The sequence below is a fragment of the Chiloscyllium plagiosum genome, unplaced genomic scaffold (genome assembly GCF_037043375.1).
Source record: "Chiloscyllium plagiosum isolate Xiang-an unplaced genomic scaffold, Cpla_swu_hap1 HiC_scaffold_11, whole genome shotgun sequence".
NCBI classification, from domain to species: Eukaryota; Metazoa; Chordata; class Chondrichthyes; order Orectolobiformes; family Hemiscylliidae; genus Chiloscyllium; species Chiloscyllium plagiosum.
This window is the reverse complement of record NW_028270149.1, coordinates 75,714,755-75,739,955: the sequence shown is the minus strand read 5'-3', so window position 1 is coordinate 75,739,955 and position 25,201 is coordinate 75,714,755. Positions and strand designations below refer to the sequence as shown.

At 41.6% G+C, this 25,201-nt stretch overlaps 1 protein-coding gene across 1 annotated transcript in view; it reads right to left on the bottom strand.

Moving 5' to 3' along the window:
• The window catches only part of LOC122557109 (adapter SH3BGRL), an 81,635-nt gene extending 59,463 nt beyond the window's left edge, over positions 1-22,172 (bottom strand). The window contains exon 1 of the mRNA XM_043704427.2: positions 22,013-22,172. Coding sequence (XP_043560362.1) covers positions 22,013-22,057 — 45 coding nt within the window. The 5' untranslated portion in view covers positions 22,058-22,172. The remainder of the gene's footprint in view (positions 1-22,012) is intronic.
• Positions 22,173-25,201: the final 3,029 nt, after the last annotated feature.

Sequence of the window (25,201 nt, the reverse complement as noted above, 5' to 3'; positions counted from 1 at the left end):
TACACCTGTAATTCTGCATTTCCCATGGCTAATCCACCGAACTTAGGCATCCCTGGACATTCTGGGCAATTTAGCATGGCCTATTCACTTAACCTGCACATCTTTGGACTGTGGGAGAAAACCAGATGACTTGAAGGAAACCCAGGCAGACATGGGGAGAATGTACAAATTCCACACAGTCACACAAGAGCGGAATTTAACCCGGGTCCTTGGCGCTGTAAGGCAGTAGTCTTAACCACTGAGACACCATGCTGCCCTGACAGATAATTTAATAATGTATTGAATGTCATACCAATGCAAACTTGTATCTATTGATATCACACAGTTCACTATATCTTCGTTAAAGATAAAAACCTCTTGTTGTTAGATGGCCTAGTAATTTTTTTTTTACCATACTAGACAAAATAGGGCCTGTAAATTCCAACCCGAAAGGAAATTGAATTTCAGATACTAGTTTTGAAATTCGCAATACAGCGAATTCACAATACACTGTGGTATTAGGAGTAGTTTTGTACCATCCACAAAAACAGGATACAGTACTTTTGAATTTGAAATCACCTCTGTTGACTCCTTGTCCTCAATACCCAGAACCAAAACGGTCCTTAACCTCAGAACCACTCCCCAGCTCCCACCTCCCTTTCATAATCAAACACTGTGGCGTCACCATCTAAAACCAGGCTAACCATAAAGATATGTCACAGTAAACTGGTGCTAATATGCTCACTGCCTCAGTAAACACAGCACCCTGTAGTTAACCATTTTGTTTGTGTCCACCCACAATAGCAGAAAGCAGGTAACTTTCCCACTCAACCTTGTCAGATTCTAAATTTGTCAGTCTCTCACTTCCAGCAACTGTTAAAACATGGAAGATGCAACATGTTTGGATGGAATCAATGCATGGTTCTCGAAGCACTCCACCAGTGATGGGGTTTTCTCAGCTTGGCCTGCATTTTCGCAGAGATAGATGGGCCCTGCACTGAGCAAAATAGCACTGGAGTTTCCAACCTGACATACTATCCAGGGGGTGGTGGTGGTGATGGTGGGGTGCAGTGGAGAACACAGATGGAGCCATTTCACACGTCTGCACTTCATGGGGGCAGCAGCATATTTAAAACTACAAATCTTAACCACTGTTAGCGATGGGCAAAGATACTGGCCTACAGCAACAGCCCATAAATGAATAAGAAAAATAAAAATCAGGACAGCATAGGATTTGTTCTGTCCAGATTCCAAGAAGGACAGCATACTTAAGAAATGTTTTTAAAAAGCAAAAAAAATGAGCATAATTTTAAATCATGGGCCATTATACACAACACAAAATATTAATCCCCTAATGCAGACTGTCCTTGTTGGAATGACCCATATTAAACCTGCTAGATCTGGAAAGAAGCATGAAAAACTGCAGTGCCTTAATTTTGCCAATGGATGGCTCAACCTGCCTCTGAAACAAACCCCAGAGTTCGACATGACTCAAGCTCCTGTGGAATGTTTGAAATTTTCTAGATTTTGACATCCTGGCAAACTACATCCATAGAAGAAACTACCCACCCCTTAATAAGGAGGAAAACAGGACAAAGAGAATGACGCTTCTGGATAACCGCCAGGAAACAGTTTGAAATCTGCAGACAACTTTTGTTTTATATTATACAGCCGTAGACATTTTTGCACTGTAGGTCATTACCACGTGAATTCTGTTCAAGATGGCTCGTTGGACTGAAACCTGTAGTTTACAGAAACAACAACAGAAACATTGTAGGTACAACCCATTGTCCATGAACAAACAAGAAGTACAGAGTAACCGGGCTTTCACCAGATGTTAACACTTCAAATTCTGAGAGAGAAGATTGTTGCCCTCTTCACCCACAATTCTTTAGTCACTGAATTGACTCTCACTCTGGCAATGCCTCAATTTTAAAATGCTCACTATTCCTAGCCCTCCAAACTCCAATCCTCTGAAAACTTCACAAGCATCTCATCCTGATCCCTTGGATATTCCCAGTTTTCTTCACTTCATTAGAACTTCCAGCTGGTCTCTAAGATTGTGCCCCACAAGCTTTTCCCTCTCTATGTCTCTCACCTCCTGAGGCACTCCTTGAAACTTACTGTTTTGACCAAGATCTGGCCTTATGCATCTAAATGCCAAATTCTGTTTGACAGTTTTTATTATCAAGTGGCTTGAAGTAACCATTACATTGTGGCTACTTAAAAGGTAATTGTTTTTGTTCTCAAGTCCTAATTTAGAGATTTGAACATGTATAGAGCACCAGCCTGGATTACAACACCAAGGGACTGCTGTATTGCAGATTCACTATAATGTGGGTGATGCATTAACCTGAGACCTACTCTCCTGTTTCAGATGGACATAAATGACCCAGGGCACAAGTTAAAAGAAAGCAGAGGAGCTCTCCAGATGACAAAATTTATGATTTTTTTTCTTATTTTGAGGAAGAAGAAGGGTCTATTAGAGACCACCAGGATAATTTGTCTGCAGATATGTAAGATGTTGGCATTGTTCCTAATGAATAGTTTGTGTCTATTTTCACAAATAAGAGACCAAGCAAAGGCTGCAATTAAGGAGGAATGGTGAATACTGGATGAAATAAGCATAGTGAAGAAGGAAATATTAACATATTTATCATACTTGAAAATGGATAATGGATTGATTAATTGTATTCCAGGCTGCTAAACAAAGCAAGGGGTGAAATAGCATAGGTTCTGACTATCTATTTCCAATCCTCTCTGATTTTACGAAAGTGACAGTAGATTGGAGAATTGCTAACAAGTTACTTTTCTTTTCAAAGGGCAGAAGGGAGATCCAGAGTGATTATACACCAGAGTTTGGTAGTATGCAAATTTTTGGGAAAAACTTCTGGAAGACATTATACATTGGCATTTACAGAGACATGGATTATTCAAAGGTCAGTTTGTTACTGGTAGGTCCGGTCTAAAGAACTTGAATTAATCTTTTAAATAGGACAGTAGATGTGTGTAGCACATTTGAAGTCTGTGTTGAATTTTGCAAGATCCTTGTTATGGACCCACATGGCAGACTGGTCAAAAAATTAAAATCAATTGAATTCAACTGACAAGTTTGAGGCAAAATTGGCTCAACAGCAGAGGGAAAGAGCTACAATTGACAGGGGTTTGAGACTACAGGATTATTTCCTTCAACATTCTGTGGGATTTGGTAGTGAGTCCCTTGCTGTTTGTGCTAAGTATCAATGAATTAGACCAATAAGTGGAAGGTCTGTTGAAGAATTTTCAGATCATACAGATGTTGGGTATGTGAATGATGATGAGAAAGCAAGGAATTATCAATGGATTAGACAGGTAGGCAGGAAAGTGGAAAAGTCTCAAGTTGTGTGGAAGACAAATAAAGGTAAGAAAATGAGTAATAAATGGTAGGATTCCATAAAATGTAGATAGAGCAAAAAAGAGAGACATTGGAATTCATCTCTACAAATTCTTCAAGTTAGCAAGATACGGTGGTCAAGGACATATAGGATGTTTCCCCTGCTAGGGCAAGCTCTCAACATTAAGAACAAAGAGTCTATGCACTAACCGTATAGAATATTGTTTAAACCACAGCTGGACAATTGCATACAACACTGGTCACCACATCACAGGAAGGATGTGATTGCACTGGAGAGGGTACAGAGGTGATTCACGAGGATTTTAGGAATTCTCGCTAAGAGAATATATTGGATAGGCTAGGGTTGATTTCTTTGGAACAGAGGAGGCTAAGGGGAGATTTAATTGAAGACCACATAAAATATAAGACCTAGAGTGAGTAAGAATGATTGAATTCCCTTAGTAGATTGGTCAATAACCAGAGAAGATGGATTTAAAAGTAATTGGGAGGAACAAGTAGAGGGAGGTCAATGAGAATATTTTTCTCCACGAGTTTGATGGGGGTCTGGGACTCTCTGCCTTGTCGGGGGTGGAGGAGAATAGGGTGAGGTAGAAATCCTCCTCACATTAGAAACATATTTGGATATGCTCTTGAAATGCTCCAATCTACGAAAACCGTGGACAATAGGAGGAGATTTGATTGCTCTTTTCCAGCTGGCATAGAAATGACAGAATGACTGGTCTCCTCGTGCAACAGAAATCTTTATACACATTTCTTTCTCGAGCAGCATCAGGAAATGGTCACCTGCCTAGTCCACGACATTGCAGCTGTTTATCGGATCTTGCTGTGCACATGTTCGCTATTCCAACAATATAATTTGCGACCCTATTTCTACACCTTGTTACTGGTGCTATACAACACAAGGTCCTTCTTTCTCTACTTCTAAGGCACTTGAATCTGGTTTCTGAATTTAAACAGAACTAAATACAAATGTGAACAACAAGATAGCAGTCAAGTAATGTTTTGTGTGGTGAGGAGGAGGGCGGATGGAGAGCTAACATAAACTCAAAGTCAGAAAATTGAGATTCATAAAAGCCAGATACATAGCAGAGAATGTAATCTGTTTGTACTGTGCCAAAATTAGAGGATTATTGCTAAAGAACAGTGAGAAATAATGAGAGTCTGTACAAAGAATCCAGATTCAATAAAAAGGATTTAGATTCAGACTAAAAAGTTATTGGAAGATAAGCTTAAATATTTTTGTGTAGACGGAAGGATGACCACGACTTGGATTATAAAACCCACATTATGCAGAGTCCTTCATAAGGTCAAAACCAAGCAGAGAAAAGGATATTATCAGTGGGAAGTAGACCAGAAGATGCAGTGAAAAGGTTAGGGAGAAGAATTCCAAAAGGTCAGGGTGCAGTAACTGACTGAGTGATGGTGCTAATGAGAGATGAAAGGAAACAGGAATTAATCCCCAATTTACGATGCAGAGGGATAAAAGAGATATGTGGCTAGAGACAGCAGTCCAGGGCATGGGCAGTTCTGACACAGACCAGATTCACTGGAGTACAGGTGATAAGGGGCTTTCCAAAAACAGGAAGAGAGATAGACAAACAGGGTATGCTGGGATATTCTTGTCTTTTTACACTGTTACAGTGTGTAGACCGTGATGTCAAGGCCAGAATCTATTGCCCATCCCTGGTTCTCCTGAAGAAAATGATGGACCTATATCCCTTAGCCCCCATTCCTCCTTCAAAAACTGCAGTCCATATGGTGAGGTTACTGTAATATGGTACTCCAGGATATGACAAATCTTATTCTGAAATTGGCTCACCAACCCCAAGTGAAAAGAATATTCAAATCTGGCCACTCGAGGTTGGACAGCCCCTGTTGGAGATGGTAAATCCCACAGCCATTGCGCACCAGTGGCATTGGGGCAGAACCTTTAACATGGAGCATGGAGTGCCTGCCAAGCAGATGACTTGCTCTTGGCTAACAATAAAGCTTCTTGAGTGTGGAAAAGGACCAATATTAAACATCTTGAAGGTTGGAGACTGGGGCTTCAGAGAGGGAATGTTTTGTGAAGTCAATTTGCTGACTTGGATTTAAATTTCAGATCTGGAAGTTAGAAAAAGGCATGAGAAGGTATATGTTACAGAGGAAAAATATTGAAATCCTGTGATGGGATAAATCTAGGCTATGAAGCTAAACTCAGAGTAAGGCAGGCTGAACAATACTGTACCCAAAAGGGAATCAAAGCCAGATGCAATAATGCATCGGAAAATATCAAATGGACAATTCATGTCAATGACATGTTTGGTGCTGAGTGGGTACTCAACAATAGCAACTTACATCTGTAACACATCTTTAACAAAGCATTTCTCAAGTGTATACTCAATCAAAAACAAAACTGACACCAGGCTAAGGGAGGACACAAGCAAAAGTGATGAAAAGTTTGGTTAAGAGGTTTAAAGGAGCATCTTTGAAAAGAAAATCAGTGAGGCAGAGGGTAAAGAGAAAAACAAAGAAGTGCAGATGCTGGAAATCAGAAACAAAAATAGAAATAACTGGAGAAACTCAGCAGGTCTTACAGCATCTGTAGAAAGAAAGCAAAGTTAACATTTTGGGTCCAGTGACCCTTTGTCAGAACTGATTATAGTTAGGAAACTGTTGGCATAAATGCTGAAGACTAGTGATGGGGAGGGAGGGGGAGAAGCAAACAATCTGTGAAGATGGAGCCTGGAGAAGGAGAGAGAACAGTGCTTGGGCAGATAGTGGAATGGATAATGCTGAGCTGAGGGAGAAGAAAAGCTGATAGTAGGGGCTGACAATAGATTAGCTGTGATGAAAGCAGCCCATGTCATAAGAGGGCGTGGAGTGTGCAGGTGGGAGAAGGTCATGGGAAAAGGTGGTCAGGCCTTAAAGTTTTTGAAGTCAATATCGAGTACTGAAGGCTGCAGGCTCCCCAAGCTGAAATGGGATGCCGGTCTTCCAGCTTGCGCTAAGCTTCACTGGAGAACTGCAGCAAGCCCATGACAGAAATGTTGGCCAGGGAACAGGGCAGTGTGTTGAAGTGGCAGGCAACAGGAAACGCAGGGTCTTTTTTGTGGTCAGGACGTAGGTGTTCTGTAAAAGTGGTCACCTAGTCTATGCTTCATTTCCGCAATGTAGAGGCAACCACATTGTGAGCAGCGAATGCAGTAGAGTAGATTGTGCACACCTTCACCCCCAAAATGTGTTTGGGCCCTTGGATACTGAGGAAGCAAATGGGCAAGTGTTACATGTTCTGCGATTGTAGGTGAAGGTGCAGTGGGGCTGTGGGGAGGTGTTGGGAATGGGGAAGTGAACCAGTGTAATCTGGAAGGTGGACAAGGAAGGGGAGGGGAATATTCGTCTGGTGGTGGCAACCTGTTGGAGATGGCAGAAATGGCAATTTATGATCCTAGAGTAGGGTAAAGGGTTGAGTATCTGTGTAACTGAAAGCATAACTACCGATGCTACAGCACAAGACAAGGGAGCAAAATAGGCTAAATATGGAAGAGCACCGAGTTTTCTGAAATATTTTAAGCTTAAAATTTGCGCAGCAATATTTTGGATAAGCTCAAGTTTATGGAGGATGAGAGGCCAGAAGGTAACAAGCAAAACATTAAAATTGTAAAGCCCCAACACTGTCAGCTTAAGCACACAACTGAAGAAGACATTTGAATGCAAGTTTGCGGGGGTGCAACTTTGGCAGAGGTGCTATTGTTCAAATGAGCTGCTTAACTACAATCTCGGCTGGAAGCAAGTTTAAAGGTAAGTAAAGTCTTGTCCTGGTCAACAATGTCACTCAAAACAGAATAATTTGTTCACCTGATTTACGGTTAGAGAGTCAAGCAATTGCAACTGTACTTGCCACAATTTCCTACATATTAATGACTATACTTAGTAAAACAATCATCAGATGTAAATCACTGTGGGACATTCCATGGGAGGTAAAATAAATTTCTGATTTTGCTGGTGTTGAATTGAAGGACATTTTAACTTAACCCAAGAATAGAAGGCAGGTTGCCTGATACAAAAATGAACTGTGGTATCAAGAGCAATGTCTGACTCAAAGCTGACTGTTATCAGGATTTATATGGAAGCTGCCCCTATAATTGTAATTAATATGTTGGGCAAGAGCAGAGATAAATACAACGAGACCAACAATGGCACCTTCTGGACAGGGTTTGTGAAACATGGTAAATGTATACTGAAGATATATTCTGAACTACTGACAATCATTATAACTTACCTGGATGGGTGCAGCTCCAACAACACTCAAGAAGCTCCTCACCATCCGGGACAAAGCAACCCACGTGAATGGCACCAAACGTTCAATCCCTCCACCCCAGCGCTCAGTAACAGCAGTCTGTACTATTATCTACAAGATGCACTGCAGAAATTCATCAAAGATCCTTAGACAGCACCTTCCAAACCCACAACCACTTCCATCTAGAAGGACAAAGGCAGCAGAAACTTGGGAACACCACTACCTGCAAGTTCCCCTCCAAGCCATTCCCTATCCTGACTTGGAAATATACTGCTGTTCCTTCACAGTCGGTTGGGTCAAAGTCCTGAAATTCTCCTCCCTACCAGCATTGAGAGCCAACCCACTGCAGGTGGACTGCAGCGGTTCAAGAAGGCAGCTCACCACCATCTTCTCAAGGGCAAGTAGGGATGGACAATCAATGCTGGCCCAGCCAGCGACCCCCACGTCCCACAAATGTAGTAAATAAATTCAACAGTGTGAGCTCCTGAAGGTGTGGGAACACTTGAATGAATGTGTGAGGGCAAATCAAAGCTTTATTGTTTAATTTAGATTGTGTGATAAGCAAAATTAATATTATTTCCCTTTTTGTTTGGAATGAAACTTGCAGGAAAATTTCTGTGGGCTGTTTAGAACTCGCATCACTTAAACAGACATTGAACTCGCAAGCAGATTCATATTATAAAGAAATTGTTACAGTCAAAAGAAGGGTGAAAAGAAAGGGAAATCATTCCACACCTAATTATATAACCCCATTAGCCACTGACTGTACAATCAAACACATTCAAACTATGTCAATTTCCAAATAATAGCTCCTACACCATTTGTTGGAAAAATGCACCACAAATTAAAGCAATCAGTGTGTAAATTAACTTTAAAAATGAACTCAGTGCTATGCCTGACTTCCTAAAGTTCCTGTTGGTTAATGTTGGCGGGAGAAGCATAACATGAAACTATAGCCAGAAATAAAAAGGTGCTCAAAGATCAGACCAAATGAAAACAAAAGTTTTGAAGCCCAATCTCAAACATGTTGTGGCTATGGCATTGTCAACAAATGAGCATGTTATCCAGGAACTTTTCTGCAGAATGTGAGCGAGGAATAAAGATCAGACTTGTTCACCATCTTTATCAGGTATCTTGCACAGCCTTGAGATATCCCAAGGCAATGGTGATGGAATTTCTGGACGTGGCTTTTATTTCATTGAGACAAATTCTAATTTTTAAAAAAAGGGAAACTGAAGGGAAATTGAGATAAGAAACTGACTCTCCCAGTTTCTGAGAGAACCGAGATTAGAACTAAAAAGGTGTCTGAATGAAATGACTCAGAAGGAGACAGAGACAACAGAGCTCAGCAGAGGTTGATGAGTTCAGTGGTATAGCAGGCTGAAGACAAAGGACTACATCCAGAAGCTGAAAGAAGCAAATGCACATTGTTGCAACTCTTTCTGTTAAAACTGAAGATAACATTGGGAGATCTACATCACCTAGACCTTGTTGGGGAACGTTCTAAAGATGTGTGCCATGGCATCGATCACAGCACTGGAAGCAACAACAGCAAACTCTATCCTGATGATCCGGCAAAGTCCTACTTACTAATCTCTGTGGACCAGTGACAAAATTGAGTGCAGTCTACCACAGCCTAATCAAGCAATCACCTTGATAATAACAGGAGCAGTCTGCATGACATGGTTTCATGAGTATGACAATGGCCCAGACACCACCATCACCATCCCTGGGCAGTCTGGTCCTACTTGTAGAACAGGCCCAGCAGAGGTGGCAGCACAGTGATATACTTTCAGGAGGGAGTTGCTCTGGGAATCTTCAGCATTGACCCTAGATCTCATGAAGTCTCATAGCAACAGATCAAACTTTGGCAAGGAAACCTCTTGCTGGCTACTACATACCACACCTCTCACAGCTGATGACTCAGCACTCCATGTTGAGCAACACTTGGAGCAGACAAGATGGACGATCCATCTTGGCCTCCTCCAGTGGTTCCCAGCATTACAGATACCAGTCTTCAGGCAATTCGATTCACTCCACATGATATCAAGCAGTTGGCAACACTGGATACTGAAAAGGCTATGGGCCCTGACAACATTCCTGTAATAGTATTGAAGGCTTGTGTTCCAGAACTTGCCACTCCCCCAGTCAGATGGTTCCAGTACAGTTATAACACTGGCATCCAACAAACAATGTGGGAAAGTTGTCGAGGTATTTCCTATACATAAAAAGCAGACAAATCAGCCCGCCCAATTACCATTCTATCATACTATTCCGATCATCAGTAAAGTGATGGAAAGTGCCATCAGCAGTGGTATCAAGCAGCACCTGCTCAGCGACGCCCAGTTTAGGTTCTGCCAGGGCCACTCAGCTCCTGACTTCATCACAGTCTTGGTTCACACATTGATATAAGAACTGTATTCCAGAGTTGAGGGGAGAGTGACAGCCCTTAATGTCAAGTCCACGTTTTACTAAATGTGGCATTGAGGAACTCTAGCAAACTGGAGATACTGGAAACCAAGAGGTAATCTCTCCAATGGTTGAAATCATATCTGGCTAATGGGATGGATGGTTGTGGTTTTGGAGGTCAGTCTTCTCAGCTCCAGAACATCTCTGCAGGAATGGTGGGGCTTCAGTTCCAACATGCTATCTCAGTGAATCATGAAAATAGTGTTCACTACATCCATTACACATACCCCCACTCTACAAACTCTCACTCCGCTTTGCTTACCTCTGTCCCTGTCCAGCACCTCACTCGTCCTTTGCAGCTATTTGGTGTCACCCATCTTGTCTCTTGCTGACTGCTGTCAACCACCTCATTATTACCAACCACAGTCTTGGTCCTCTTCTGTATTTGCTACTGATGGCCCCACTCTGAACCTATCAGCAGCAAATGTGGAAGACAGCCGTACCGCGATTGGAGCAGTAGCTCCTCACCATTTCCTCCAATGCCATTTACACTGGTGACTTTGCTCGGACTGGTTGCCCCCTGAAGTGAGTTTTTGTGGGCAATTTGGCAGTTTTAGGGTGAAATCTGCCTGTAGCCCAATGTGTATTTTGAGCGCAGCTGGACAGTTTTTCTTCTGGAGATGTTGGTTGAGGAATCACTACCGGCCAGATGCTTATCCTGGGGCTTTTCATGAGCCATTATTGAAAAGAACTGCACTAACAAGTCTGATCTACATCTGTACTTTTCAAACGGGACCCACGGACTACTTTGGAAAGTCCTAATGTGGAATCAGAACTTTTGTCAGTGACCTCAATTAGCACAGAGCGAGGAATCTGCAGGAGTTGGGTCATGTTCTGCATGATTACTTTAAATGCATAATTTTCAGTGATCAAAAAGATCTTGGATATTACAAGGCCATAAGACAACAATCGCACAATACATTTAAACTGTTCAACCTATATCCCAGGTCCCCAGTTTTCCAGATTAAGGTTTTGTTAGCAGAAGCAATCTCGATTCATGTTAAGTTTTCTAACAAAGAGTAACAGCACAGATCAATTATAGCTGAAGGATCTAGTGTAGAACAAATCTTCATTATGGAATGTAAGATATTATACAAAGCATGGCCACAGGTTCTATTATTTAACTTAAAATTCATTAAGCCATATACAAAGCTTCATTAGAAATGAAACCATCCATACAGCAAAGTCTTGTAATGTAGATATAAAAGCTTCAGAAACACTTCCATCCATCATTTCCTTTCAAAGCCTTTCCACATTGCCTCTTGGCTTTCAAACAAATGTAAACATAAAATGAGAACTGCTAAATGTCAGCTATTTTCCCAACTCAATAAGCTAGATGTATAAGTAAGCAACTTAACACTGTCCAAAAGTAATCAATTCTCCCATCAGCACTTCAGGTCTGAACATTGTGGAGCTACATGTTTATTACTGCTTTTCAGAAGTTTGGTTCTTCGAACGTCTCTAACTGGTAAACATGGCAATAAACTAAATCACAAGAGACAAGTCCACCGATGAAGAGAGATTGTTTATAATCAAAAGCTACTCTTTCCGCTCCTATTATCCCAGTTCTGTCAATATAAGTCTGCTGTTCCCACTTATCAGTACAGTTAGAAAGCCAGTGCCTTTCCAAGCATGCTGCAGATTTAAAGCCAAATCCACTCATAGTTAAGTCACATAAGATCCATTGGAATGTGTGTGTGTGGGGCATCAGTGAATTATGATCGTCCTTCTCTCGCTGCAAGAACCCACCACTGTCACCATTAATTATCCAAGGGGTGCGATTGGTAGGAGTGGGCCAGACAGCCATTCCAGAGTGGTTCTGGTGCTTTGGTTCAGCTCACTCCAGCAGTGACCACTTCATGACCTGTCTCATGACAGTGCAGCGTGGAACATGAATGTTGATGTGAAAAACCTGTTTATAAAGAAAAAGACTGACTCCCCTGCAGTCTACCAAATGTTATGGATTTGCGCATTGGAATACTTCCAACTTCTTAAAAGCCACAATTCTGTGTTAACTTTAACTCTTTGATATCAGATCAGTCACATTTTTAACAGCCTGAATTAATCCAGTGGCTTTCTTTCCTGAGTAAACAACTCACTGGAAACGCTGGAATTTCAGTGCAGTATTGGAAGGATGCTGCAGTGTTGATGGTGCTGTCTTTTGAATGCGGTATTAATCTGACATCTCATCTATAATCTGCAGTGGATGTAAAAGATCCCATAGCACTCAAAAAGAAAAGCAGACTACCTAGTTATTATTGTATTGCTGCTTTTGGAAGGGTGCTGTAGACACACTGACTATTGTTTGGTATGGCACAACTATGTCCACACTGCAAACACTTCTGTGACTGTGAGAGGCTTTAGGCACATCCTGAGGTTGTAAAAGATTCTCAATAAATGAAGATCTCTCTTTCGTTTCCACAAATGTCCATTCTAATTTCTGAAAAAATATGCTAGTGGGTATTGAATTCAATATGAAAACCAAATTCTAACTTCCAGGGCTTACTGGGGTCACCAGATCCAAAACGTTAATTCTGATTTCTCTTCACAGATGCTGCCAGACCTGCTGAGTTTTTCTAGCAACTTCTGTTTTTGTTTCTGTTTAAAACCCTGAGGGGGAGGGGGGGGGGTCATGTTAATTGCCTGCTGCATTACTAGAGTCAGACATTGTCTGTGATGGCATCTTGCCCTGCCCAAAACAGCAGGAGGTGGCCTTAAACCATCCTGATGACCAACCCTCATTAATAAATGGCCAACACATTATAATAGTTGAAGAGGCCAGCTCACTAACCAGATAGGACAAGAAATTATCTGTCCCTTGCATTGGGCTGGCCAAGAACATAGGTCTGGAGTGCTGTGGAGTGAAGAAGGACAACCAAGGACTGAAAAGAAGGATGGACAGAAAAGAAGAAAGAATAGAAAAAGGAAGAAAGGATGGGTGGAAACATGTAGAAACACTTTTTCCTCCTCTTGTTGGATATACTTTTGAGCTGAGCTTATTGTCACTGCACCCATCAATTCTACACTACAAAGCATGTGGATCTGGAGCTATTCAATTCTAGCGATTGGTATTAAAAGCAACACATCTAACTGAAACTTTTTTTACAAAAATAAAGACCGGCAACAAAAAAAAAAATTCAGTTCACCGAGTTTGATGTCAAAGTAGGGAACATTAAAGCTACCCCTGCGGAATGATGGCTGTCACAACCATTTCATTGGTGGCTGTGGATAGCACATTCTCATGAATGGGTCTGAGGACGCCACTTTCAGGCCTGAAGAGAGAGCCCGAGGTATCTCAAAAACTGAGCACCAGGTGAACTTAGCTGCTTCACGCCGCGAGTGTGCAGCAGCGACAGAACTAGTTTTCGCAATGAACAGGATGCTATCAAGCTGCAAAGACATTCTACCCACCACAAGTTGTGTCCATGAATTTCAGTGCTGTTACACAGGCTGCATTTCCCAATGACTGATAGATCCAATCAACAGCAATCCCTTTGACTGCCTTGAATAAGCAGATAGTGACCATACTAAACAAGCCCATACTTTCAAAACTCAGAGCATAACATCTAACGTTAAATATGGCTCTGTCGATAGACAGTGCCTGCAAACAATCCTGAGTATGCTAACAATTATATTAACAATCAGTTACCAGTTAGATTCATAATATGGTTCATTTTCCCATGCTATCAAAGGTTTTACGTAACATCCCAGAAATAACTGGAAGTGGGAAGGAGGAACTCAAGAAAATGAGAATCACCACAGAACTGATGCTTGGTGAATTGTCAGAGCTGTGTTCATCCCAGCATCTTCAACCAAAAAAAGGGCTCGTGCAATAGCTGATTCATTACATTTAATTTTCCAACATTTCCTCGATTTGATTAGACTGAAAATTAGCAAATGTAACTCCTTTATTTCAAACAATGGAGCAAGACAAAAAGCATGAAACTACAAGCCAGTTAATATTTGTCATAGGGAAGATGTGGGAAACTATTATAAAAAATATCAAAGCAGGTCATTTAGTTAAATCCTGATGATAGGTCATGGTGTAGGATACATACAACATCTGAATTGAGATGGATGGAAAATTGAGGTAACGTGAAGCGAAGTGCAGGTATTAATGAGGCATTTTCTGGTTGGCAAGATACAAAGTTTTTGGGATCAGCATTGGGGCTCAGTTTATATCAAGTTATGTAAATAACTTGGATGACGGGAACAAAGGTATGGCTGTCAAAATAGGTGGGAAAGTAAGTTACAAAGAAAATAAAGAGAGGTATAAAGGTATATAAATAGGATAAGTAAGTGGAAAGAAAAATCTGGCAAATGGATTTTAATATGGGAAAATGTGAAATTTCTTACTTTGACAGGAAGAATAAAAAGACATATTATGTAAATGGTGAAAGAATGCAGAGCTCTGAGATTAAGAGGAATGTGTGTGTGGTCATGCATGAATCACAAAAGGTTAGGATACAGATACAGCAAGCAATTAAAAAAGCTCATATAATATTATTGTTTATTGCAAGGGGAATTGAACACAAAAGTCGTAAGGTCATGCTTCAGTTATACAAGACACTGGTGAGACCGCATTTGCTACGCTGTGTACAGGATTCATCTCTTTATTTCAGGAAGGGTGTACATATATTCAAAACAGTTCACAAAAGGTTGCCTAGACTATTTCTTGGAGTGAACCATTTTTCTTATGAAGAAGGCTCTTAGACGTCCACATCCAGTGCACTTCAAAACAGCAACATGTCGAATTGAAGTAGCTTTATTGTCATTTGATTGAAACATGCAAGATCCTGAGCGATCTTGACAGAGTAGATATGGAAAGTATGTTTCCATTTATGGAGAATTTAAAATTGAATGCCACAGTTTAAAAATCAGAGGTCACCCACTCAGGATAGAGATGAGGAGAAACAGTTCCTCAGGAAAGGCTGAGGGGTTTTGGAACTCTTTTCCTTGAAAGGCAATGGAAGCAGAATCTTTAAAATATTTAAGGCAGAGGTGAATAAATTATTGATAAGAAAGGGGGGTGAAAGATTATCAGGAGTCAGTAAGAATATGATGTAATCAGGCCACTCATGATCTTAATGAATGATGGAGCCAAATGGTCTACTTCAGCCACTGATTGTCTTGTTCATAAGTAAGCTTCACATCCAGATTCCGGCCCTCTGCAAGTAAAAGGAACATGTCTGGGCATTGCACCTTTTCTTAATTACACAAAACCCTGGTGTGGAGGAATCTATAACTTCTTGGTGCATTGTCCATTGCAGTGCCTCAACTGATCAGCACATTTTCTTGTGCATTATAAGTTGCTGTGACCATTTGAAATTTGGCATTTGTGTGGCTGTGATGATGAATTCAAGGTGAAAAGCTTTAACATCGTGTCTCATTTCTCATCAACATCAACCAGCATATTTCAATCCTTAATTTTTTATTTCAGGATCTACAAGAATCTTTGCTTCTCTTCTATTTTTGTGTCAAGATCATATTCCAACATTGCTATTTGTCTGTTATGTTCATCCTTTCTCCTTTTTCCACATTATGGCACAAAAACTAGTGAGTCATCGTTATCTTCTGCCACTTGATTTAATGCATTACAAGGGGTTAGAGATGAACTTCCCAAATTCTTGATGTAAGCATTTGTTTGCCTTTTCCAGGCTATTTCAAGGTAGCTAAAGAGTGGAGGTTTTGGGGTTTGGGGTACAGAATTACAACAGTATAGGACTGTCTCAAAGTGGCTAATCCTTTCCTGTTTGCCATTTTTACGTAATTTTATATTCCTAGTTACCTTGCCCCTGACTCTGGAACTCTTATCGTAAACCTTTTACACTTGCTTCCTAATTTTTAATTCTTCTCTCTTGCTTTAATTTGGCTCCTCTCTGTAAAGTTCCTTTCTAATAATCGCCAAACTCAATGACAGTTTGTTCCATACTTTAGACATGAAGATATTGCTTAAATGACAGTTAATTCATTGTTCATTTAGCTTAGCATTATACTCCATTGGTGTTTTAATCCTCATGGTCTGAAAACACCAGAATCTTTCAACTGCATTCATCCTTGAAAAGTTCCATGTCATTTGGGTGAATAAGTGGCCCATGAGTGATTCATGTTTGGAAACAACTGACACGTAACGTGCAATTATATCAGCACATTAACCATATTGTTTGCACAGAAGAAATTTGCATTAGTTAACAGCACCACAATCTGCTACTTCATCCCAAACTAAGTGATTTCACTTGTTGGGAATGTATTTTGAAACAAATTGTGAGAAAGCTCATACTCATAACACACCCTGATCATCTCCTATTCCTCTAAGTTCCTCCAATGGGAGGCACATTGAAATATTTTCTTCACAAGAACATAAGAACAAAAGAAATAGAAGCAAGAATGGGCCATGCAGCCGATCAAACCTGCTCTGCCTTTCAATATGATCGTGATTTCAATTTTCAACCTGCTGAAAATCACAATGGATCAGGCAGCATCTGTCGAGAGAGAACAAGCTAATGTTTCAAGTCTAGTTGACACTTCACCAGAGCTGGTTTCAATTCTATATGCCTGTTTGTTCCCTATAATCCTGGACTCCCCTCAGGAATCTCTCCTCCTCTCTCTCTCTCTCTCTCTCTCTCTCTCTCTCTGTCTCCCTCTCACTCTATCCTAAGTGTGAACATATTAAGCTTCCCATTCTCCACCTAACTCTCTGGGATAGAGTACACCAAAGATTCATAACATTGGCAAAAACAGAATTTGTCCTCATCTCTATCATGTGAGCAACCCCTTATCCTGACCATCTGCCTCCGAGTTCTAGATTCCCCCTTGAGAGAAAACAATCCTCTCAACATCTACCTTGTCAAGTCCACCTGGAAACATATGATCACCTCTCATTTTTGTTCAACCTTCCTTCAGAAGATAATCCCTTTGCTGCAGGAATCAACCCAGCGAACCTTCTCTGAACTGCTTCCAATGCAGTTGAATCCTGCCTTCAGTAAGGAGAGCTGGAAATGTGTTGCTGGAAAAGCGCAGCAGGTCAGGCAGCATCCAGGGAACAGGAGAATCGACGTTTCGGGCATAAGCCCTTCTTCAGGAAGAAGCCTTCCTGAAGAAGGGCTTATGCCCGAAACGTCGATTCTCCTGTTCCCTGGATGCTGCCTGACCTGCTGCGCTTTTCCAGCAACACATTTCCAGCTCTGATCTCCAGCATCTGCAGACCTCACTTTCTCCTTCAGTAAGGAGACCAAAGCCGCACACAGTGCTGCAGATGTAGTCTCAATAGTGCCCTATATAATTACAGCAAGACATTGGTACGTTTACATTCCATTCCATTTGCAATAAAAGGCAACATCCTATTTGCCTTCCTAGTTACTTGCTGTACTTGTAAGCTGACATTTTGTGATTCATGTACAAGGACACTTGTATCCTTCTGTATTGCAGCATTTTGGCATCTCTCACCGTTTAAATAATATTGCGTTTTTCTGTCCTTATTACAAACTGGACAACCTCTCAGCAACATATATTGTACTCTATCAGGCAGGTTTTCCCCATTTACTTGCCTATGTCCCTCTACAGACTGGATTTTCATTTTTTTTTAACTAACCCGTTCGCAGATGTTATTACACACCCCCTGTGTGTGTGGAACTTGAACTCAAGTCTCATGGTCCAAAGATAGAGACACTATCACTGCTTCACAGGCTGTATTTTCACCTGGGGAATGGGAAACAGGAATCATCTGGTGCCCAATCTCAAACCCATGCCCAGGAAGAAACAATCACTTGCGTAATTGATTTTGGCTGGGAGTGGCCCTTAGTTGGCATGGTAACAGGCTCCTGTTCAAGTAAAGATGATGGGAAGACTCTCAAAGCTGGAGGGCCAAACAGAGGCCTACCAGTTGGGAACAGCAGCAGTCGTTGAAGCAAGTTAAGAAACAGAGAGGGTACCTCGACATGAATGGACCCTCTCCAACTTACTTCGATCTTTAAGTAAAATAATACAATAGAACACCAGACCACAGTTGGGAGGGGGGGTATCAAAGTGATAGGGGTGAAAGAGGAATTATATAGCTATTGGTACTTTTCATGTATGGTCACCATTGTAGAGCATGGAAACAACTTAAACACAGTTAGGTTTTACAAACAACATTGAACTGAATACCCAGATACTCTTGAATAACATCACTGTAATAGAATAACTATTGGTCAGGATGTCAAAAGTATTGATCCTGTCCTTCTTTGGATGGTGCTGTGGCATCTTTTAAAATGGATCGGAGATTGCAGGGATTACTAATATTTACCAGTATTAGTTGGCTTTTGACAGTCAAAAATGACAGGTAGAAGCCCCAATCCAAAAAACCTGAGCACATAATTAAACGCTGACACCCTCAAGCAGGACGAAGCAGCGCTATATTGTTAGGAAATATTAATGTTCTGATGAGATCTTCAGCCAAAGTGCTGTCAGACCTTTCAGTCGATTGATGAAAGATTCTATAGATTCAAAGAAGGGCAGAGAAGATCTGACCAATAGCCATTCTTGAACTAACATCATTAAAACAGATTACCTAGTTATTCACCATCATAAAAAAAACAGAAGAACTGCACATGCTGGAAATCAGAAACAAAAATAGAAATTGCTGGAAAAGCTCAGCAGGTCTGGCAGCATAGACTCAGAGATGTACAGCATGGAAAAAGACCCTTTGGTCCAACTCGTCCATGCTGACCAGATATCCTAAACTAATCTAGTCCCATTTGCCAGCGCTTGGCGCATATCGCTCTATGCCCTTCCTATTCATATACCCAACAAAATGCCTTTTAAATGCTGTAATTGTACCAGCCTCCACCATTTCCTCTGGCACCTCATTCTATACACGAACCACTCTCGGTGTGAAAAGGTTGCCCGTTAGGTCCCTTTTAAATCTTTCCCCTCTCACCCTAAACCTATGCCTTCTAGTACTGGATTTTCCCATCCCAGGGAAAAGACTTTGTCTATTTATTCTATCCATACCCCTCATGATTTCATAAACATCTATAAGGTCACCCCTCAGCCTCCGATGCTCCAGGGAAACAGCTCCAGTCTATTCAGCCTCTCCCTATAGCTCAAACCTTCAAACCCTGGCAACATCCTTGTAAATCTTTTCTGAACCCTTTCAAGTTTCACAATCATCCTTCCAAGAGCAGGAGACCAGAATTGCACGAGTATTCCAAAAGCGGCCTAACCAATGTCCTGTACAGCCACAACATGACCTCCCAACTCCTATACTCAATGCTCTGACAATAAAGGAAAGCCTGCCAAATGCCTTCCTGACTATCCCATCTACCTGTGACTCCACTTTCTTGGAATTATGAACCTGTGGAGAGAAATCAGAGTTAACTGAACCGGAAACATTGATTTCGCTCTACAAATGTTGCCAGACCTGCTGAGCTTTTCCAGCGATTTCTGGTTTCACTTATTCACCTTATGGATGAAGACCACCTGCAAATTGGTGTTTCCCTGCATTGCAATAGCGACTACCCTTCAAAAGTGCTTCAGTGGCTGCAATACATTTTTATGAGGTTGTGAGAAATGCTATATAAATGCAGGTTGTTTTCTTTTCCATTGTGACAAAACTAAAATGCTGCTTTAAAACTCAACAGGGAAGTTTAAATCAGGATAACATGAAATGAACAGGTTACCTGTAAGCCTGCCACAGAATGCTTGATGGTTAAATCACGGGGGCGAAGAATTACATATAAGGATGAATAGATGCAGAATTCCTAACCTCCATAAATGGACAATTGCAAAATCCCAATGAGCAAAAGCCTCCTATGTGGACTGTCAAACTACCTGCAACTAGTACTGGTGAATAGCACGCAAACCCTGCAATCTCAAAGAGATATTAAAAGGTACTACAGTACTATACATAGAAGTGTCTGAGCTGTGACTGGTGAAAGACTGAAACCGAGAGACCTGTAAAAATACAAGAGGAAGGGAGTGTACCTTTATTGCAGCTCACATCCTGGTTATGCAAGGGGTTATGGAAAGCTCAGTCTGTTGACCCAAGAGAGTGAGTTCTATTCCCAAACCAGCTGAGGTTACCATGAAGGATTCTCGTGTTCAGCCTCTTCCCTCGCCTGAGGTGTGGTAACCATTACCAATCATCTCTCTCGAATGACAGGGCTGCCCTATGTGAACTAGACAGAAGTGGGTACTGCAGATGCTGGAAATCAGCATCAGCTCCCCCTCCCACTCTGCCGAGGACATTCAGGTCCTGGGCCTCCTCCACCGCCACTCCCACACTGCCGGACGCCTGGAGGAAGAATGCCTCATCTTCCACCTCAGAACACTTCAACCCCAGGGCATCAATGTGGACTTCACCAGTTTCCTCATTTCTCCTCCCCCCATCTTACCCCAGTTCCAACCTGCCAGCTCAGCACTATCCTCATGACCTGTCCTACCTGCCAATTTTCCTTCCCACCTATCCACTCCACCCTCCTCTTTGACCTATCATCCCTACCTCCATCCACCTATTGTACTCTTGGCTGCCTTCTCCCCACCCTCCCATTTATCTCTCCACGCCGGAGGCTCCTTGCCTTAATTCCTGGTGAAGGGCTTTTGCCTGAAACGTCAATTTTCATGCTCCTCGGATGCTGCCTGACATGCTGTGCTTTTCTAGCATCACTCTAATCTAGACTCTGCCCTATGTGAAGACTAGGTGACATTACCTTTACCCCTTACTAGCTATATATCTATCTATCTGATCTGAAGGTAACGCTTTGGTAACTGGCTGTTCCATGTTTTTTGTAGAACACTCAATTGATTAATTCATCAAATTTATGCTTTCGCAGACCGTGAGAAGTTATATGTTTTCCTTCAACCAGAGATTAGGTCTTTTTTTAATTAGTTGCTGGTGCTTTACATCAACTTTATTGAAAATCAAGCTGACAGCTCAAAACAGTGGAAGCAAGACAGGAGCTCCAAACAGGCATATCAAGAAAACTCGGGCAACAAAGCCATTTGATCTGCTCAGGGCAAGGACTCCACTGCCTGACTAAACTAACCTGCATTAAAAAAAACTCATGACTCCCCACTAAACTGCTCAAGTCTGCAAAACCTTAGAACTTCTCATGTGTTCAACTCCTCAGTGGGCATTCCAAATCAGGCAATGACTGGATACATCAAGAAAAACAAAATGTATAAACAAAGACTTAATTCAGACCATTTTCTCCAGAGGATTGATGGTTCGGAGTCAGTTTCTGTCTTGTCTTAAGGCTCCTGTTGCATTTTGCGAAGTCCATTTCCACCAGGTTGCTTAAACACTGGATTTTTGGGAGATCTTCCACGACGCGCTGCATCCTGTTCAGCCCGTTTTGAAATAACAGCAGAGCAAACCCCCATCAGGCTCATTGAAATTCCCCATTCCTCCGGCCAGCTGATGTAACCCTCAGACTGCCAGACGCTGCAATGAACTCTCTCTCTCTCTCTCTACATACTGTACCTGTATACAGATTTAAATTCCTGAAGAAAGGCTCATGCCCGAAACGTCGATTCTCCTGCTCCCTGGATGCTGCCTGACCTGCTGCGCTTTTCCAGCAACACATTTTCAGCTACAGAGTTAAATTCCATGACTTGCAAATGTAATGTCGCTTTTGCGAAAAATCGAAGCCATTCAGGGAAATTAGAGTGTGTTCAAGAAACTGCCATCTTAAAAGGAAATGTTTTAACAGAGAAGTAGTCACAACAATCTCAAATCCCGAAATATTTAACAATGCCCCAATGCTTTAACAATCACTGAATAAATCACTTGCAAATGTTTAACAACTTCTTGGGGAAAACAATTTCTTTTAACTCTTACACGTTTCTGTTTTCGTCTTCCTGCATCATATAAAGAATATTGTGTAAATTCTGACTCAGGAGTATATTCTTACCACTTTGGAACCGGAGGAGGATGCGATGAACACTTTAATCACCATGCTGTAAGCTGTATGTGTGACGGTGGAACGCCAGGTATGTAGCAGCTGCCAGGCAGAGAGTACACAGTCTGAACACGGCTGCTCAGTGTGCAGAAAAGCGAACGTTCAAGCAATATTTCCCCCAGCATTAAATACTCAAATCCCGGGTAACCACGCGAGATCATAGGGGGGGAAACAGCGCCGACAATCTTAGAAGTATTCGTTCAGAATTTTGGATTGTAGAGTTTTAGAATTACGCTTTGTGGAAAATGATAGAATATTAGCAGCCTTAGAATCATTATCTTCAAATATAGGTGTTTTCTAATCAACTTGTTGGGCGTTGTTATTTTTTAACTTTTTATTCTTGTTTTCCAAGTTTAAATTATGACTTTAGTATAAAGTATTACCTATTTCTTCATTTTTCTAATAGTCTATGAAGTAATGCTTAACTTTTAAACTCTTGTTTCTGTTACTACGTTGTACCTAAGCTTTTTTTGAGCCTAGGTCCCTTATCTAAAATGGCACCAAGTGTGATGACATTGTACACTTTTCACTGTACTTCTGCACTTGAGTACATGTGACAGTAAAATCTCAAAATCTTAAACACTCTGGAGTAGATGGGACTTGAACCTATATCTGCTAGCACTTCATAATCACATACTTTTAGCTTTGGGGAATGATACAATCATAGAGGTTCAGATTTAAGGACATGTAGAAGCTTAGAATCATAGCTCTGACATTATGGAATCTGAGAGTCAGCTTGTTTCATAATTCTAAAAATCTTAAAATTATAGTACTTAGAATTAAACAATCGCAGAATCTCTACAATGTTGGAGCAGGGCATTCGACCCATTGAGTTCACACCGACTCTCAGACCATCCCACACAGACCAACCTTCCTACCCTGTCACGTTGCACTTCCCATCACTAATACACCTAGCCTGCACATCCCTGGACACTATGGGCAATTTGGCATTGCTAATCCACCCTGACCTGCACATCTTTGGACTGTAGGGGAAAACTGAAGCACCCAGAGAAAACCCATGTAGACGCGGGGAGAATGTGCAAACATCACACAGACAGTTGCCCAAGGCTGGAATTGAACTCGGATTCCCATCACTAAGCCACCGTGCTACCCTAATCATAGACTAACAATTATAAGTTGTAAAATTCAATTCCATAGCACCCATACACTGTGCACTTTTAAAATTGACATTTCCATATTGTATGCATACTTCTGATACAAGCAATGTCACCTTCGTTCAGGTATTAATGCTCACATAGATGATGGGCACCAGATGGATAGAGAATAGCAGATCATGACACCAAGCAGCACAAAATCTACATTGTCATTTTTGAGCTCCAGTCCAGAGCTAATGTTCTGTATCAAACATACAGAGCTAAACTTACTTGTATCATTGATAGTCACAGGTGAGGTGCCGGAAGACTGGAGGTTGGCAAACATGGTGCCACTGTTTAAGAAGGGCGGTAAAGACAAGCCAGGGAACTATAGACCGGTGAGCCTGACCTTGGTGGTGGGCAAGTTGTTGGAGGGAATCCTGAGGGACAGGATGTACATGTATTCGGAAAGGCAAGGACTGATTAGGAATAGTCAACATGGCTTTGTGCGTGGGAAATCATGTCTCACAAACTTGATTGAGTTTTTTGAAGAAGTAACAAAGAAGATTGATGAGGGCAGAGCAGTAGATGTGATCTGTATGGACTTCAGTAAGGCGTTCGACAAGGTTCCCCATGGGAGACTGATTAGCAAGGTTAGATCTCATAGAATACAGGGAGAACTAGCCATTTGGATACAGAACTGGCTCAAAGGTAGAAGACAGAGGGTGGTGGTGGAGGGTTGTTTTTCAGACTGGAGGCTTGTGACCAGTGGAGTGCCACAAGGATCGGGGCTGGGTCCTCTACTTTTTGACATTTACATAAATGATTTGGATGCGAGCATAAGAGGTACAGTTAGTAAGTTTGCAGATGACACCAAAATTGGAGGTGTAGTGGACAGTGAAGAGGGTTACCTCAGATTACAACAGGATCTGGACCAGATGGGCCAATGAGCTGAGAAGTGGCGGATGGAGTTTAATTCAGATAAATGTGAGATGCTGCATTTTGGGAAAGCAAATTTTAGCAGGACTTTTACACTTAATGGTAAGGTCCTAGGGAGTGTTGCTGAACAAAGAGACCTTGGAGTGCACGTTCATAGCTCCTTGAAAGTGGAGTCGCAGGTAGATAGGATAGTGAAGAAGGCATTTAGTATGCTTTCCTTCATTGGTCAGAGTATTGAGTACAGGAGTTGGGAGGTCATGTTGCGGCTGTACAGGCCACTGTTGGAATATTGCGTGCAATTCTGGTCTCCTTCCTATCGGAAAGATGTTGTGAAACTTGAAATGGTTCAGAAAAGATTTACAAGGATGTTGCCAGGGTTGGAGGATCTGAGCTACAGGGAGAGGCTGAACAGGCTGGGGCTGTTTTCCCTGGAGCGTCGGAGGCTGAGGGATGACCTTATAGAGGTTTACAAATTATGAGGGGCATGGTTAGGATAAATAGACAAAGTCTTTTCCCTGGGATCAGGAAGTCCAGAACTAGAGGGCATAGGTTTAGGGTGAGAGGGGAAAGGTATAAAAGAGACCTAAAGGGCAACTTTTTCACACAGAGGATGGTATGTGTATGGAGTGAGCTGCCAAAGGATGTGGTGGAGGCTGGTACAATTGCAACATTTAAGAGGCATTTGGATGGGTATATGAATAGGAAGGGTTTGGAGGGATATGGGCCGGGTGCTGGCAGGTGGGACTAGATTGGGTTTGGATATCTGGTCGGCATGGACGGGTTGGACCGAACGGTCTGTTTCCATGCTGTACATCTCTATGACTCTATGACTCTAAACATGGAGGGAGGACCCAGGCACAGACAATTTAAATGAATCATTCATATAAATAGTGAGTGCAAGTAAGTAATTGGTCCAGAAAAAGCTAAAATATATACCAATCCAACTCTCTGAATAGTTTGTGAACAAGTCGATAAAGGAACAAGTGATTTGTGGTATCTTGACTTTTGGAGATTGAAATCTTTTTGTCTTGTTTTACTTTGTCAATGGTTGGCAAATCGTTCTCAGAATGAGACAGCCCTTGTTGTACTGTTTCCTTCTGACTGGTTT